Source organism: Sceloporus occidentalis, unplaced genomic scaffold, assembly GCF_023333645.1.
Source record: "Sceloporus occidentalis isolate IW3139 unplaced genomic scaffold, rSceOcc1.0.p SCAF_5, whole genome shotgun sequence".
Classification (NCBI taxonomy): Eukaryota; Metazoa; Chordata; class Lepidosauria; order Squamata; family Phrynosomatidae; genus Sceloporus; species Sceloporus occidentalis.
Genome location: NW_028316985.1, coordinates 116,927,935 through 116,942,563, shown reverse-complemented (window position 1 = coordinate 116,942,563; position 14,629 = coordinate 116,927,935). Strand labels below are relative to the sequence as shown.

The window sequence follows — 14,629 nt, the reverse complement described above, 5'->3', positions numbered from 1 at the left end:
TGAAGTAATGACAAAAGCCTAACACTGATTATTACATTCAAATCAATAATTATCAAAAAGAATTCCCCATTTCCAACCCCTCATTGGAAAAAATAATAAGCAGATGCCAATAAACAATGAAATAATAAACGAAATACAGCACAAATTACAACATTACCATCAAGGAATTACAATAAAAGATTACAATCTAACAACCTGAAAAAGGGGAGACTAAAAATTAGTAACAAGATAATGTTCTTCTTAGTATTGCCCAAGGCTTTATGGGCTGACGCCCAAGCTGAGTTGGTCCAGGGCAGGAGGGGGGGGGCCAAGATGTTAAAGAGCCCTCATTCACTCAGTCCTCCATTCTCCTCCTGGCAGTCCAAATGTAACATGGGAGACCTGCTTGTGAAAGCTGCCTTTTCACCCAAATCTTGCTACATCATGAGGTCTGCAAGGGATTGGATCTGAATGAAAATCCCAATTAAAATACACTTCCAGACATGAAATATCCAAGTTGACTTCCATTTACATTATATTTGCGTGCTATAAATTGCAGTGTGCAAGTTTTTTTCCTGATTTCGTATCTTCATTAAAAAAAAAGTCAATTTCTGGCTACCTGTTCTGGCTCTCTCAGGTGACCCACCGAAACACCAAACTGGCAGGCACTCATATTCTTCAGTGATTCTCATGGGGTGATGAGCCATAGTGGTCTACCATGGATTGCATACTCAGGATCTATAGTGTGAAATTGGTATAGATCTCTCTCTTATTAAATCATGATGTGTGTGTGTTTGTAAGTAATAGCACCACAACTGATAACAATTCTGAATTTGGTGCTAGAGTGTTGAATAGAAATATAGAAGATGTCTTTGTGTTAACATGACTAAAAATGTCATCATAACACAAACTATTTGAAATGTTGAATGCAACTGAAATTTTGTGTTTTTTAACAATACTTAAAATGTGTCAAATTCTTCAAGGCAGAAACTTTGAGACATTAAGATAATGTCATTAGGAATTTAGAATTTTTGTATATCAATTCTTATTCACATTTTTATTTGTTCACATCAAAAATATATTTTATATTACTTTTAGCAGTGGATAAATTCCTCCAAGACCATGAAAGTTTGAAGAGACGCCATCAGCCCATTTACAGGGACAAAACTATTTGTAGCTATGCTTTGGACTGACAGGTGTGTCTGATAAACCAAAACCTTATTGTTTGCAGACATACAGATACACTGGCTCTAAAAATCAAGAGGCCAGATTTTTCAAGTGTATTTTTTAATCCTCCAAAAAACCCACTGGTGGCTCATTAGAACAACCTGACTGATAAATGATGCATATTAAGCAGATGCAATAAGTATGCTATTGAAATTATTCTTCAACATGCTATTTCTACATTTAGATTGCCATGCAGAAGCAAGAGTATGGTCTCCATTCTCTGTACCAAAGAAGGTAAGATTCATAACACATCTAACAATGAAGGAGGAAATTACATTAGATTTCAAAACATCATTGAGCCCCACTCCTTTGTAAGAATGCCTGTGCCTACTTAATGGTCTAGAGAACACACTGTAATGACAATGAGGGAGACTTGCTAATTCAGACCAAAGATTTGGGGTGGCATTGTGTTTCCTGCAATGGAAAACACATGGCTCCAGGTTGTAAAAGCAGTAATCTTTTGTTGTTGTTGCTTTCTTACAAGTATCATTTAGAAGCTTACTGCCCCAAGCCTGGAATTTTCATCTAAATGTTATTACTAATGGCCACAGATAAGTGGCAGTAGCTACTTGTTGCATCCTGATTTTCTCCTGTGAATTCCTGTTAATTCAGCCATATTTTCTTTCTGGACCCTCCATTTCATTCTACCTCCCTCTCAGTTTTCCATCACTTCCCCTTAGCCAGTCATCTCTTCATGTTCAATGAGCATTCTCAGTACATAGTTGGTTTTTTGTTTTTAAGTTTACCCACTTCAGTATGTTTTGTAGTTTTTAAAAACAGAAGGTTTCCATGGGCATGGTGATACCCTGGCACTTGGAATACTGAATACATGTTAGTACTGTATCTGTCAAAGAAATCTTCACAGAGTTATTTACTCCCCTGCTCTCAGTTTAGATGTTGATATCAAAATGACAAATCTTAATAAAACTGCCAATCCTTTTACTTTATTGGATCTATTCTGATGGAAGCTAAGAGCATGCAGATAGTTCCAGCTATATTTCTTTTCTTACTTTTTTAAAAATTCGCAATGTATTTATTTATTTATTTATTTATTTATTTATCTATCAGCAACACAAATATTTGAAATTTTCCCACTGGCATACTGTGAGATTTTAATATAAACTTCAGAGTTTAACTGGGCATAATTCTTTCCTCTTAGAGGAGCAAAGGATGAGCTTGGAGATAACCAAGTTTACAAATAATGCAATTCCACTAAATTACCAAGATAGTTAAAATAAAAGTTGACTGTGAGAAGCTCCAACAGGATTTTTCCAAACTGGGTAGATGGGAATTAAATGGTAAATACAGTTTACAATAATTGTATTTTTACAAAACTCCCAAAACAAACCCGTAATTCAAACACACTGATGGAGACTCAGCTTGGTGACCAAACTGTAATTTTGGTGTTGTTCTGGATAGCTCATTGAAAATGACCATGCAGTGTCCACAGCTATTAAAATTTAAGATCCATGATAAGATTTATTAGTAGATGAATATAAAATAACACTTTCAATATCAAAATGCCCTTATACCAGGGATTTGGGTAGCCTGGCATACTTTGTAGAGTTCTCCCAGTTGGCAAGATACCGTAGAGCTAGGTGCAAAAGAGTTTAGGGTCAAAAGCACCATCTATACAAGGAAAAGTTACATTTTTTTAAAACAACTTTTATATTTGAGCATAAAAGCATTCTAAGCACATAGTATTTTTTTAGTTTAGAATAAAACTGTGTGGACATGATAGAGATTTATAAAAGTATGGATAATATTGAGAAAGTAAAGAGGGGGACCCCTCCTTACTGCTAGAATTCAGTGTTATTCAACAAATATGATTTTCAATAGATTCAGGACAGAAAAGAATAACTACTTTGCCACAAAATGCATAATTCCTTTCTGGTGATGATCTATAATTTGGATATCTTTAAAAGGCAATTAGCTATAAATCCAATCGGGCATACAGATATTTATGGACAGATGCATATATTCACACCACAAAATCCCTATTCCTTTCTCTTTCTTCTTTCTTTTTCTCTCTTTCTCCTCAGTGTTCCCCTCTTTCCTTTCCTCATTTTTCCCTCTTCCTCCCTCACCAGTTCTGCCCTCTCCCCAGTTTTTGGTGAAAATGTTGACAGTAGTACAAACTCACCCTAGTGTTTATTGCTTCTTCCACCAGGTCTGTTCCACACCATCAATAAATCTTTGAAGAAAATGGTTGTGATAATGCCCCCACCCTAGTCCTAATTACTGTCAGTGGTGATATGTGCCTCTGTGTGTGCACCACTGTGTGCAGGGAAAGGAAATAACTGGCACCAAATAAAAAAATGGATTACCATGTGTATGGAGCCCTGATGGTACAGTGGTTAAGTGCCTGTACTGCCGCCACACACTCACAAACCACAAGGTTGTGAATTCAATTCAGGGTCGACTCAGGCTTGAATCCTTCCAAGGTGGCTAAAATGAGTACCCAGCTTGTTGGGGGCAATTAGCTTACACATTGCAAACCGCTTAGGGAGTGCTTAAGTGGTATAGGAATGTACTTGCTATTGCTGTGTGTGTGTGTACCTTGGATAGTGAGATGGGTAGGGCGGGACATGGTTGGCATCATTACTGGGTCATCTTGGAGCCCACAATCCCATTCTGTCATGATGGAGCTCATTTTTGATCACACTCAGCAGTAATCTTACTTTTAGCTGCATAAATTAGCCCAGTATCATGTTTTCTTCAACTCTTTCTTATCTGGTGTCTGGCTTTCAAGGAACTGCAGGAACATTGAATCTTTTGGTACGTTGTTTGACATGTTTCTTAATAGATTGTGGCCGTCGGCCTGCAGCTCGTATGTACAAGAGGATCCTTGGTGGCAGAACCAGTCGCCCGGGGCGGTGGCCATGGCAGTGCTCTCTGCAGAGTGAACCAAGTGGGCATATATGTGGCTGTGTTCTCATTGCAAAGAAATGGGTCTTAACAGTGGCACACTGCTTTGAAGGGTGAGTAGTGCTGAGAATGCTTTACGAGTTGCATTGGGAGTTGCATGGTTCCTAAACTGTGTAGAAGCTGGTGTAGAAGAAGCATTGCAACCCCTATGATAATTGTTCTTAGTGTCGGAGGGATGCTTTCTGGTGACCAGTGTCCAAGTGGCTCCTTCTATGATTCCATGGTGACAGTTAAAAACATTTATCACATGGGCCATAGTGATGGGCTGAGAATTTCCAAGGGCTGTCCACTTGTCTCAATTAAGATATAACTGTCTTTGAGAAACATGAAGCTGATTATGTGGAAAAGGATTATTGTATGCCACTTTTATCTTATGTATAATAAAGCATATTAAAAAAGTAATAAATAACAGAAATACTGGTCTACAGAACATCAGAGAATTACATGCAAATAATTCAATGCAAGTATTTATTTCTTTATATTATGCCTTTGTTCCATAATGGAACTGCACACATGGAGTACATAGGCAGTCTCCCATCCAGGCAAAAGCAGAATCAATTTGCTGAGTTCCACTAGGGTTGCTGTAGCATGTGCATTATGACTATACCTCATCATGGGAAGGGTTGCCTTAGGATCTGAAAGCGAAAGAGCAGAAACAGACGACCAGTAAATTGATCTATTTGATTCCAGGGGGGAAAAAGTTTAAATACAGGGTAACTTGATAACATTATATTAAGAATGGGGAGGGTGGCTATGAGAGAACTATCAAAAGAGCACATTAATTTGCTATTACTGTGAGTACTTCGTTTGCTGGGGTTTGCTTCCAGGGCCCCTGTAGATACCAAAATCTGTGGGTGCTCAAAACAGCAAAATCAAGAGTTGCTGTTTGAAATTGTGTGTGTGTGTGTTTGTTTGGTTGTTTGTTTGTTTGTTTGTTTGAATCAGTGGATATGGAAGGCCATCTGTGTTACATGTTATTTTCACATTATGATGTTTTATTGGTCCAAATTCTTTTTTTAATATATGCTTTTTGTTATATGTTGACTTAGATGTATCTTGTGTTGTACAAAAATAAAAAGGAAAAAAGGAAAAAGAAAAGAAAAACACATCTTGGTATGCTTGAGGATATTCATGAGAACAGAAATAGTTTTATGATTTAAATTGCACGCCATATTATTTTAGTCAATAATAAATAGCATTCATGTGACAGCAAACACTTACATGTCTCTTAAAACCCTGTTTGGTTTGCTGGTAGACAAGCAATCCATTACTGTGTTTATTTCAGTATTTCCTGTATCTCAAATTTTATAGATGGATGCCTTGGAGGGAAGGCAGTTCACACACATCTCAAGTATAATATATATCCACTTTGAATATTCTTATCCGATGAGAATATCTCTCTGTATTATTTTGTACGTATAGTGGACTGGATCCAAACTCCTTTAGTTGCTTTTGGATGTCACTGAAATCAGCAGCCTCTTCTCTGCTCTCATTTCACAGGCAGGCAAAGATGCTGGCGAAACGTCAGGAAGAAACTCTTCTAGAACATGGCCACATAGCCCAAAAAACCCACAAAAAACTATAGGCAAAGATCTGTTTATTTAGACAGCCCTTTTTGTCACTAACTGGTTGATGCTAGGGATACTTTCCATGGAAAGTGTTGTACTTTCCCTTTCTCTTTCCTTGGCCTGTTACAGACTGCCAAAATAAAGCTGCTTCGGGTCTCTTTGGAGGTATGCTATTTAAATGATGCATGGGTCCTAAGAGTCCGGAGGTCACACCAAAGCCACACTCCATTCCTAAGCACCAGAGTGCAGCTTTTGGTGCAGCTTCCGGATTCTTAAGATGCATGCATCATTTAAATAGCATAACTCTAAAGAGACCCGAAGCAGCTTTATTTTGGCAGTCTGTAACAGGCCCTTGTTTCAATAAAATTAATGATTTTAATTCAGTGTTTGTTTATGATATGAAAACTTATTAATATATTAATATTAAATATCAGCTATGATACAATCTAACACATTGGTTTTTAGATGCATTTTCTTTGTATTCATGTTTTACACTGCCTTGAGACCTGCAATGGGGGAAAAGTGGGATAAAAAAAATCAAGAACATTTTAGAAAGTTTTGTCTAACCTTTCATGTTGACATGAACAAGAGGTGAATGCTTGCACACGGATAGTTCCAGGTGCTATCAGTTAAAGACACTATGCAACTATTCTACTTTTTGTTCTTAATCAATTTACCATGCAAAGGGAAAAAAATACAGGATGAATAGTGAACTCTCATGGGAGCATTCAAAGTAATAACCTATATCATCTTAGAATCCTTTCACACTACACAGTTATAGCACTATGATTCCATTTTAACTTCCATGGCAACATCCTAAGGGATTCTGGCATTTGTTATGTGATGGGCCACTAGATTCTCTGGATGAGAATTCCAAATGCCCTTTTTAAACTGCAAATCCCTGGATTTTGCAGCATATGCCATGGCAGTGATCTGTTGGAGTTCCCCAGGGCTCTGTTCTTGGTCCCCTTCTGTTTTCTCTCTACACACTGTCCTTAGGTAAACTCATCAGCTCTTTTGGTTTTTCCTACCATCTGTATGCCGATGACACCCAGTTGTATCTTTCCACCCCTGACCTTTCTCCAAGGCTTGAACAGCAAGTTTCGTCTTGCCTCACAGCTGTCTCGCAATGGATGCGCCATCGGGGTTTGAAGCTCAACATGTCCAAGACGGAGCTTCTTGTCTTTCCTCCTAAGTCCACTCTTCAACACTCCTTTTCTGTCTCTGTGGACAACATTTCTATTCAACCAGTCCAGCAAGCCCGCAGTCTTGGTTTTATTTTTTATTCTTCTCTGTCGTGCATCCCTCAGATCCAGACCACAGCCAAGGCTTGTAGATTCTTTTTGTACAATATTGCCAAAATCCGACCTTATCTCTCTGCCTGCACTGCTAAGATCCTGGTCCATGCCTTAGTGGTCTCACGACTTGATTACTGTAACATCCTTCTGGCAGGGCTTCCTCTTTCTCACCTCCGTCCTTTAATTTCTGTCCAGCATTCAGCTGCACACATTATCACATCCACCCACTGCTCTGACCACATCTCTCCTGTGTTGGCATCCCTTCACTGGCTCCCCCTCCCTTTCCATATTCAGTATAAGCTCCTGCTGTCAACGTTTAAAGCCCTCCATGGGCTGGCCCTTCCTTACTTATCAGACCTTCTTTCTCCTCACCTTCCCACTAGGGCTCTCCGTTCTGGTAGTCAAGGTCTGCTGTCCCAGCCCAGGATTTCCTCTGCCCCACCTAGGATTCACCCCTTTTCACTTGCTGCCCCTCACTCCTGGAACCTTTTTCCCCCGCGAGCAAGAGCCATCACTTCTTTAACCAGCTTCAAAACGGAGTTGAAGACCATCCTGTTCAGAGAAGCATTCCCAGGCATTGCATAACTGTCACTTGCTATTTGATGTTCTTTTGTTGTCTGTTTTATTGAATCATTTCCTGTATTGCTATGTATTTTATATGTATTATCCTACTAGAAAGGCCCCTTCCCCACCACCTTTCCCTTCTCCTTTTGTGTCTTTTTAGATTGTAAGCCTGAGGGCAGGGAACCGTCCAATTAAAAAGATTGTATGTACAGCGCTGTGTAAATTTACAGCGCTTTATAAATAAAGGTTAATAATAATAATAATAATAATAATAATAATAATATGAATGTATAGTGTGAAAAGGCCCTGGATACCTCATTTTGTAAAGGAAACAGAGGGATTACAGCATAAAAGCCCTGTCTGGAAGCACCTTTAGTCTAGATACAACTCATTTTGACATCCAGAACATATAATTTGATAGGATCACTGTCAAATGTGTTAACCATTTTCCATGGAAGTAGTGCTCTCTTCATTCATTTAACTATCAAAATGATTGTTCATTTTTGTATTTGGCAAAACTTAGTTTCCCTCTTTTTATTCATCTGTTTTATACTTTTATAGTGAAGAAGCAGAGGTTGCTACTTGTAAACAACTAGAATCAGAATTAACTTCAGGTATTTTATTTCTTTCCTGAAATCAAGAAGAGAAAGCCCTACAGTCTGGAAAGTCGTGTTTGGCATCAACAATCTGGATCATCCTTCAGTCTTCATGCAGACCCGTATGGTGAAGAATGTTATCTTGCACCCCCGATATAATCGTGCTGTAGTGGACTTTGATATAAGCATTGTGGAACTCAATGAGGAAATCAATGAGACAAGCTACGTAAGGCCAGTTTGCTTACCCAGGAGGGGGCAGCGAGTTCAGCCTGATACCTATTGCTACATCACCGGTTGGGGACACATGGGCAACAAAAGTAAGAGGAATGTTTTCAAGTTCTTATACAAATGTAGTTATTTTTTGTCACTTTGGATCAGTTTTCTGGCTTTCATTGAAATCCATGAGTAATTTAAACCTAGGGGCTGTCTGCATGGGTCAAAAACGCCATCCTCACATCATCCTGTTTGCGTTGCAGGCCAAAACCCAGGGTCACGATCGGGCTTGACTGAGCAGACTGGACACGTCTGCTCATGGCCCCAGTGAAACAACCTTGATGTGTATAATGAAATATCATCAAAACAGAATATTCTAGCCCAAATTCTCAGCGTATTAACACTTTACACATCAGTTCATGTTAAGAATTGAATATGATTTGGAATCCAAAGAAAGGAAATGTGCTTTGGAAAGAACCCATAGACATAGCTGGGTTTTCCTTATGGTTTAACCACAGTAATTCCCAATACTTAAGGCTAACTCTGTTTTGTAAACAAAATTGCAATTTCGCTTTTGGGAAGAGGAAAGCAAATTCTCTGTGCACATTATTCTCTCCCACCAAGTACAGTCAGCCATCCTTATCCACGGATTTTTTATTCACAGATTCAAGCATCCACGACTTGAAAATATTCCAAAAAGCAAACCTTGATTTTGCCATTTGATATAAGGGACATCATTTTGCTATGCCATTATATTTAATGGTACTTGAGCATCCATGGATTTTGTTATCCATGGGGGGTCCTGGAACAAAACCCTAGTGGGTAACAAAATCCCACTGTACTTGTGCAATTGCTCAAAGATTTTTTTTTTAAAAAAATAAAACAAATTCCTATGAGAGGTATAATTTCTTGGTAAATTTTAGAAAGCTGCTGAACAAACAATTTTCATTGGTGCCCCCCTCGCCATTGCCTTGTTCCCTCTGCTGTAAAAAAGAATGATAGAGCAGAGCTCCAGTTCCCTTAGTCCCTTTGCTTTTTGTGTCAGCTGAAAATGTCCAGTGTATATAATCAGTACATTGGGATTTTGACCAAGCAAACACCTTAATATATTTCTTTTCACTTTTCATAAGAGAATGGCTATGATGTCCAGTCTTATGCAGATGTACAATTTGACAGAAAAGGTGTCTTTCTCCTTGTTTAGTGCCTTTCAAACTTCAGGAAGGAGAAGTTCGTATTATTTCTTTAGAACAGTGTCAGTCATACTTCGACATGAAGACCATCACTGCCAGGATGTTATGTGCTGGCTATGAATCTGGCACTGTGGATTCTTGCATGGTAAGCCAGGTCTTAAAATGAACTATGTACACATTTAAAACATACATGCATATGCACAGGAGTTATAAAATCTTAGTCATATCTTATTACTATTTTGCCTTTAGTAGCCCCATGCAGCTTAGAAGCAGCTAGATCCCCTGATGGATAGGAAACTATTGTGTGCTTATTTTGTTGGATTTAAGATAGAGGTTCAAATTCCTGCTTGTTTAAGGCCTCTTTCACAGTACATAATTATGGTGCTATGATTTCACTTTAATTGCCATGGCTGTGTGCTTGTCTATATGGGTTATTTACTTTGGATTCTCCTTCAGGCTCACTGTGTCCTGTATACATGATGCAAGGCCAAACCCCTATATCGGGCGCAGACCGTCTTCACAATGTCTACACCCAATTTAGCCTTTCCACCCCTTAACTTGAGTTTAAAAACCTCTGAGTTTTCTGCATCTTATGGCATGCTGGTGTCCATAGTTTGGCAAGGCACTAGAGCTCTCTTGCTAAAAATTCTAAATGCCACTTTTGAAACTGCCAATCCCAGGATTCCATAGGTTGGAAACATGGCTGTTAAACTGGAATCATAGCACCATAATTGTTTAGTGTGAATGGACCCTAAGAATCTTTCATCAAATTGAAAGATTCACCATTGGTCTGTATATGTCTACTGTAATCTTTCTAGAGGAAAATCAGATGCAAATGAATTAATAAATACTCAAATGATGGTTCAGTAAAAATTTAGCATCTATCCCATAGTGATATCTTTCAGGAGGAGACCATACTCACAAAGTTGTTAAAATTTTTTAGATTCGAAATTTGCCCTCTCCTAATGTTCAGAGTAGCTTGCCTTTGTACTTTTTGTTTGAATCATGTCAGGAAAATTAAACAGTGGTACAAGAGCTTTCCTTGAAATTTGCTGTAAAAAAGTTTGGGTCTTACCCTACTACCACCCATCACTTATGAAGCCCTTTGCTGGGGAAGTGAAGAAATAAACTCCTATAATCCTGTTGATGAATCTTGGCTGACATTGTACGACTATTTCTTTCATGGTATGTTGCCAAAGCTTTCCTGCATTTGGATCCAGCCCAGAGAAAACTGCCCAGAAAAGGTGGGAGGATTCTGGCTTTCCTTCCTACTTATCACCTAACTGGCTTCATACCCAAGACAGGGTTCAGAGGAAGGGGTGGGTGGGATCATAATTATTCACCCACCTTATATCCAACAGCTTTCCCTTGTGTCCAACCTGTTAGTTGAAGCCATTACTACCTCAGTCTTTACCATTTGGTGGTGCATATAATTCTGAAGACTGTTAAGATCAGATCAGCCCCAAGAAGGATGGAATTGATTACTAGACCAGGGCAGGCCTTGTCTTATCTATTTTAATAATTTTAACAGTATTATTTTATTGTTACTATTTATAATTATGATTTATTGGTTATGGTAGGTTATGGTGGGTGGGAAGGGTTCTGGGACATGTGGGGTATAAATTTATTATTATCATCATCATCATCATCATTGTTATTATAATTAAAACAAAAACTATGAGTTGTGAATAGGTATCAGCATTCATTTATGTGGCAAATATTTTGAAAGAAATTAGACATCTACCATTATCCCTTTGGCTACAAAACTGTATCTTCAAATGGGCTGCTTGGCTTTTCCCCAAATAGTTGGTGTCATTAAGTTAGGGATGGGCTTTTCAGATTCTAGACTTTAGTACTTCATGCCCAAGAAGCCCTAGTCGACACACAACAATGGAAATGAATTATGAGAGTTATGTTCCAAAACATATGGAGTGGCCAAAAGTTCCTAACCCCTGCAATAAGCACTCACAGCTCTGATAGACACATGGTCTCTCTTGGACACCAAAGTAGCAATGAGCCTACTGTTCTGTTTGATTATGCTGGTTTGGAAAGGAAGTTACTTGAACTGTGCTTTCTCTACAAGGGCCGCCAATCCATTTTTAAACATCTAGAGCTCTTTGTACTTTTAAGACGAGCTACCTTGAGAACTCTTGTACAAAAATGCTGCATATGAACCAAATAAATAAATAAATCTATCCATCCATTTGGCCACTTCAGGCTGACTTCATAAGTTTCAAAAGAATATAGTAAGCATGCAACATACCCTACAACTGTCCTTATGTGACAGGGACAGCCTCAGTTAATCCCCTGTCATCCCACTTTTTTCAGCTGCTTTTAAAATATTCCAGTTTCTCTCTTCTCCTCCCACTTTCCCTCTTGTCTTCAGCTTACATCAGTAGTTGCAAACTGAGTTCAAAGTGCAAAATTTGCATTCAACTCAGCAGGGGGAGAAGAGAGGAGGGGCAAAATCTTGTCCTTCTCAGTAGGCTCAGGCAAAAGCAAGCTGCAGAAGCCTTCCCTAGCTTGTCTGTTCTTCCTCACCCATAACTTTTGTCATCTTGTTCACACGCTTGGTGACACATTTCTCCGGTTCTGATCTGTGAAATGTTGGAGAGTATTATACTGGTAGAGTCTAACTATTCAGTCATGTTTTACATATTAAAGCCCTCCGCAAAGTGCAACCAGAGGGCTGTTTATAGCCCTTAGAGCCATTTTTATGACCCCAGGTTCAATTATTATAATTATTATTTTTAAAAAACCCAGTTTGTTTCATATTGTAAAGAAAGGGCTGCTGGGGGCTTAAAATGGCCCCCACCCACCAAAACATGGTGAAATCACTCCTACACCCTTCTGGAAGGCATTTGGGGGCAAAAAATGTCTGTGAGGTGTATGGGGTGTGGGGTTTGTCCTCTGAGGTCTCTGGGGTGGCAATGTAGCCCCCACATACCTGACAGTTGCCCATAGCCCCCATTGAAGCATCAAACTGTTCCAGAAAGGAATATAGAGTGCTAATGTAGATGCCAGAGAACTAGTTTGTAATTGGCTTATCAAGAGTCATTAGAAAGAAGACTACCAATTTATTTATTTTAGCCAAAAACAGCTACACGTAAGCCACTCAACAAGAAAGGGTTGCAGCTATCATGGAGTTGGCAGCTAGGAAAATTTCATAAATAACAGCTGCTAACCATGAAAGTTCAGATTCATCAATTTCTGGGTGACTAAGAATGAACAGAGCCTCATCGGTGACAGTTATCTCACTTCTTGTAGTTAATAGATCCATTTAACAACCATCATTACATATACTGGAAACCTGGAAGGCTCTATAAGGCCATTTTTACCTCCTTTGGTGGGCCACAGTGCACTGTTGTGGCCACCATTTTACACCGGTGGAAGGAACATTGGGTCACTCCTAGTCATCTTCTGGATTTTTTTTTGTCAGGAAGCTGGTTCTTGCTGTTTGGGAGTTTTGAGGAGCAGGGAGTATTTTTGGCTGATGGGGGGGGGGATCCATACAGCATGTACTGCAGTTACTGTTCTACAGTCATTTCACCAATATTTTACTTTTCAGGACGAATGTATGGCTGTAGAATAATGTCTGTGTCATTGCAGGGTGATAGCGGAGGACCTCTTGTGTGTGAACAGTCTGCTGGACGCTGGACATTGTTTGGCTTAACTTCCTGGGGCTCCGTCTGCTTTTCCAAAGTTTTGGGACCTGGGGTTTATAGCAATGTGTCTCACTTTATTGAATGGATTGAAAGACAGATCTACATCCACACGTTTCTGCTCCACTGATTCTTCAGAATACAAATATTGTGCTGACTGGGAAAAAAGAGGCAAAGTCCAGGAGCACCTGAACCATGAAGATGTTAAACTGAAGATATCTGCTGAATGAGAAATTCTATGGGCTGCAGGGCACAAGCAGTGGAACAGCATAAAGGGATTTGAACATCCTCTTGTGCTTCTGGTGCTTCTGGGTAATGATAGTCAATATTTTTGTAATAATTTCTGATTTTGTTTTCCTTTAGCAGTGTTGTGTTATCTTTCACATACACTGAGAAAAAATGTATACAGGAAGAATCAACCAATTTCTCATGTAATAGATTACATTTCAGACACATTTAGAACTAGGAGTAGTGCAGAAGTATTAGCTCATCAAAAGAAAAATATGCTGACAGATAAATTTGATTTCTGTTTCTTGCAGTAAACACTCAGTATATTTTCAAGGGCGATTGGCATATCTATTGAAAATAGTCCTTTTAAAGGTTCAAAACACTTGCTTCCCCATAACCACAAAGTCAACCTGATTATTGGTACATGACAAAGGAGAAGTCAACCTATGGGTTAGTTTCTGTCACTGTCCAAGTTAGGCACAGGCCACATGACTGAAAAAAAGGTTTGTTTAATATCTAGACCTTGACTACTCCATTTCTTTTTCTTGCCATAGCCTACATTTCACCTTTTCCCATCCTCCTACTTTTATTTATTTTGCTCTCTCATCTTTTATATAATGCTTCACCTTAACTTTAATATCTTTATTCTTTCTCATCTGTATTTAAAAGCTTTTCTGTCTGCTTCTTTCCCCAATTCACAACCTTTTGCCTTCTCTTGCTTCCTTACCTATCCCCCCCCCCCTTGGTGTAGTTTGGGGGGAAAGGCAACCTCCGGGTCCTCCAAGACATCTTCTGAGAGGCTTCAGCAGTTGCCAAATTGTCAAAATGAAATCAAAGGCAGCTGCATTATCCCTAGAGTTGCCATTTGGAAGTGACATAAAATGGCCTCTCCAATTGCCATGTCATCCATCTGTCCATTAAATCAGTTTTTGAGCAGTTGGAGGAAATTATTAATTGTCATGCCCCTTTGCTCATCCCAACCAGAAATTCTGTGAGGCTCAAGACATTGATTATATTGGACATGGAATCATAGAATCATAGAGTTGGAAGAGACCGCACGGGCCATCCAGTCCAACCCCATTCTGCCATGCAGGAAATCACAATCAAAGCATCCCCGACAGATGGCCATCCAGCCTCTGTTTGAAGACCTCCAAGGAAGGAGACTCTACTACACTT

General features: G+C 39.1%; 1 protein-coding gene across 2 annotated transcripts in view; it reads left to right on the top strand.

The window, feature by feature from the left end:
• Positions 1-13,540, top strand: part of CORIN (corin, serine peptidase) — a 135,606-nt gene extending 122,066 nt beyond the window's left edge. For both annotated transcript variants that reach the window (XM_089526966.1, XM_089526965.1), the window contains 5 exons: positions 1,391-1,440; positions 4,013-4,187; positions 8,206-8,477; positions 9,575-9,708; positions 13,173-13,540. In XM_089526966.1, coding sequence (XP_089383092.1) covers positions 1,391-1,440; positions 4,013-4,187; positions 8,206-8,477; positions 9,575-9,708; positions 13,173-13,355 — 814 coding nt within the window. In that variant the 3' untranslated portion in view covers positions 13,356-13,540. The remainder of the gene's footprint in view (positions 1-1,390; positions 1,441-4,012; positions 4,188-8,205; positions 8,478-9,574; positions 9,709-13,172) is intronic.
• Positions 13,541-14,629: the final 1,089 nt, after the last annotated feature.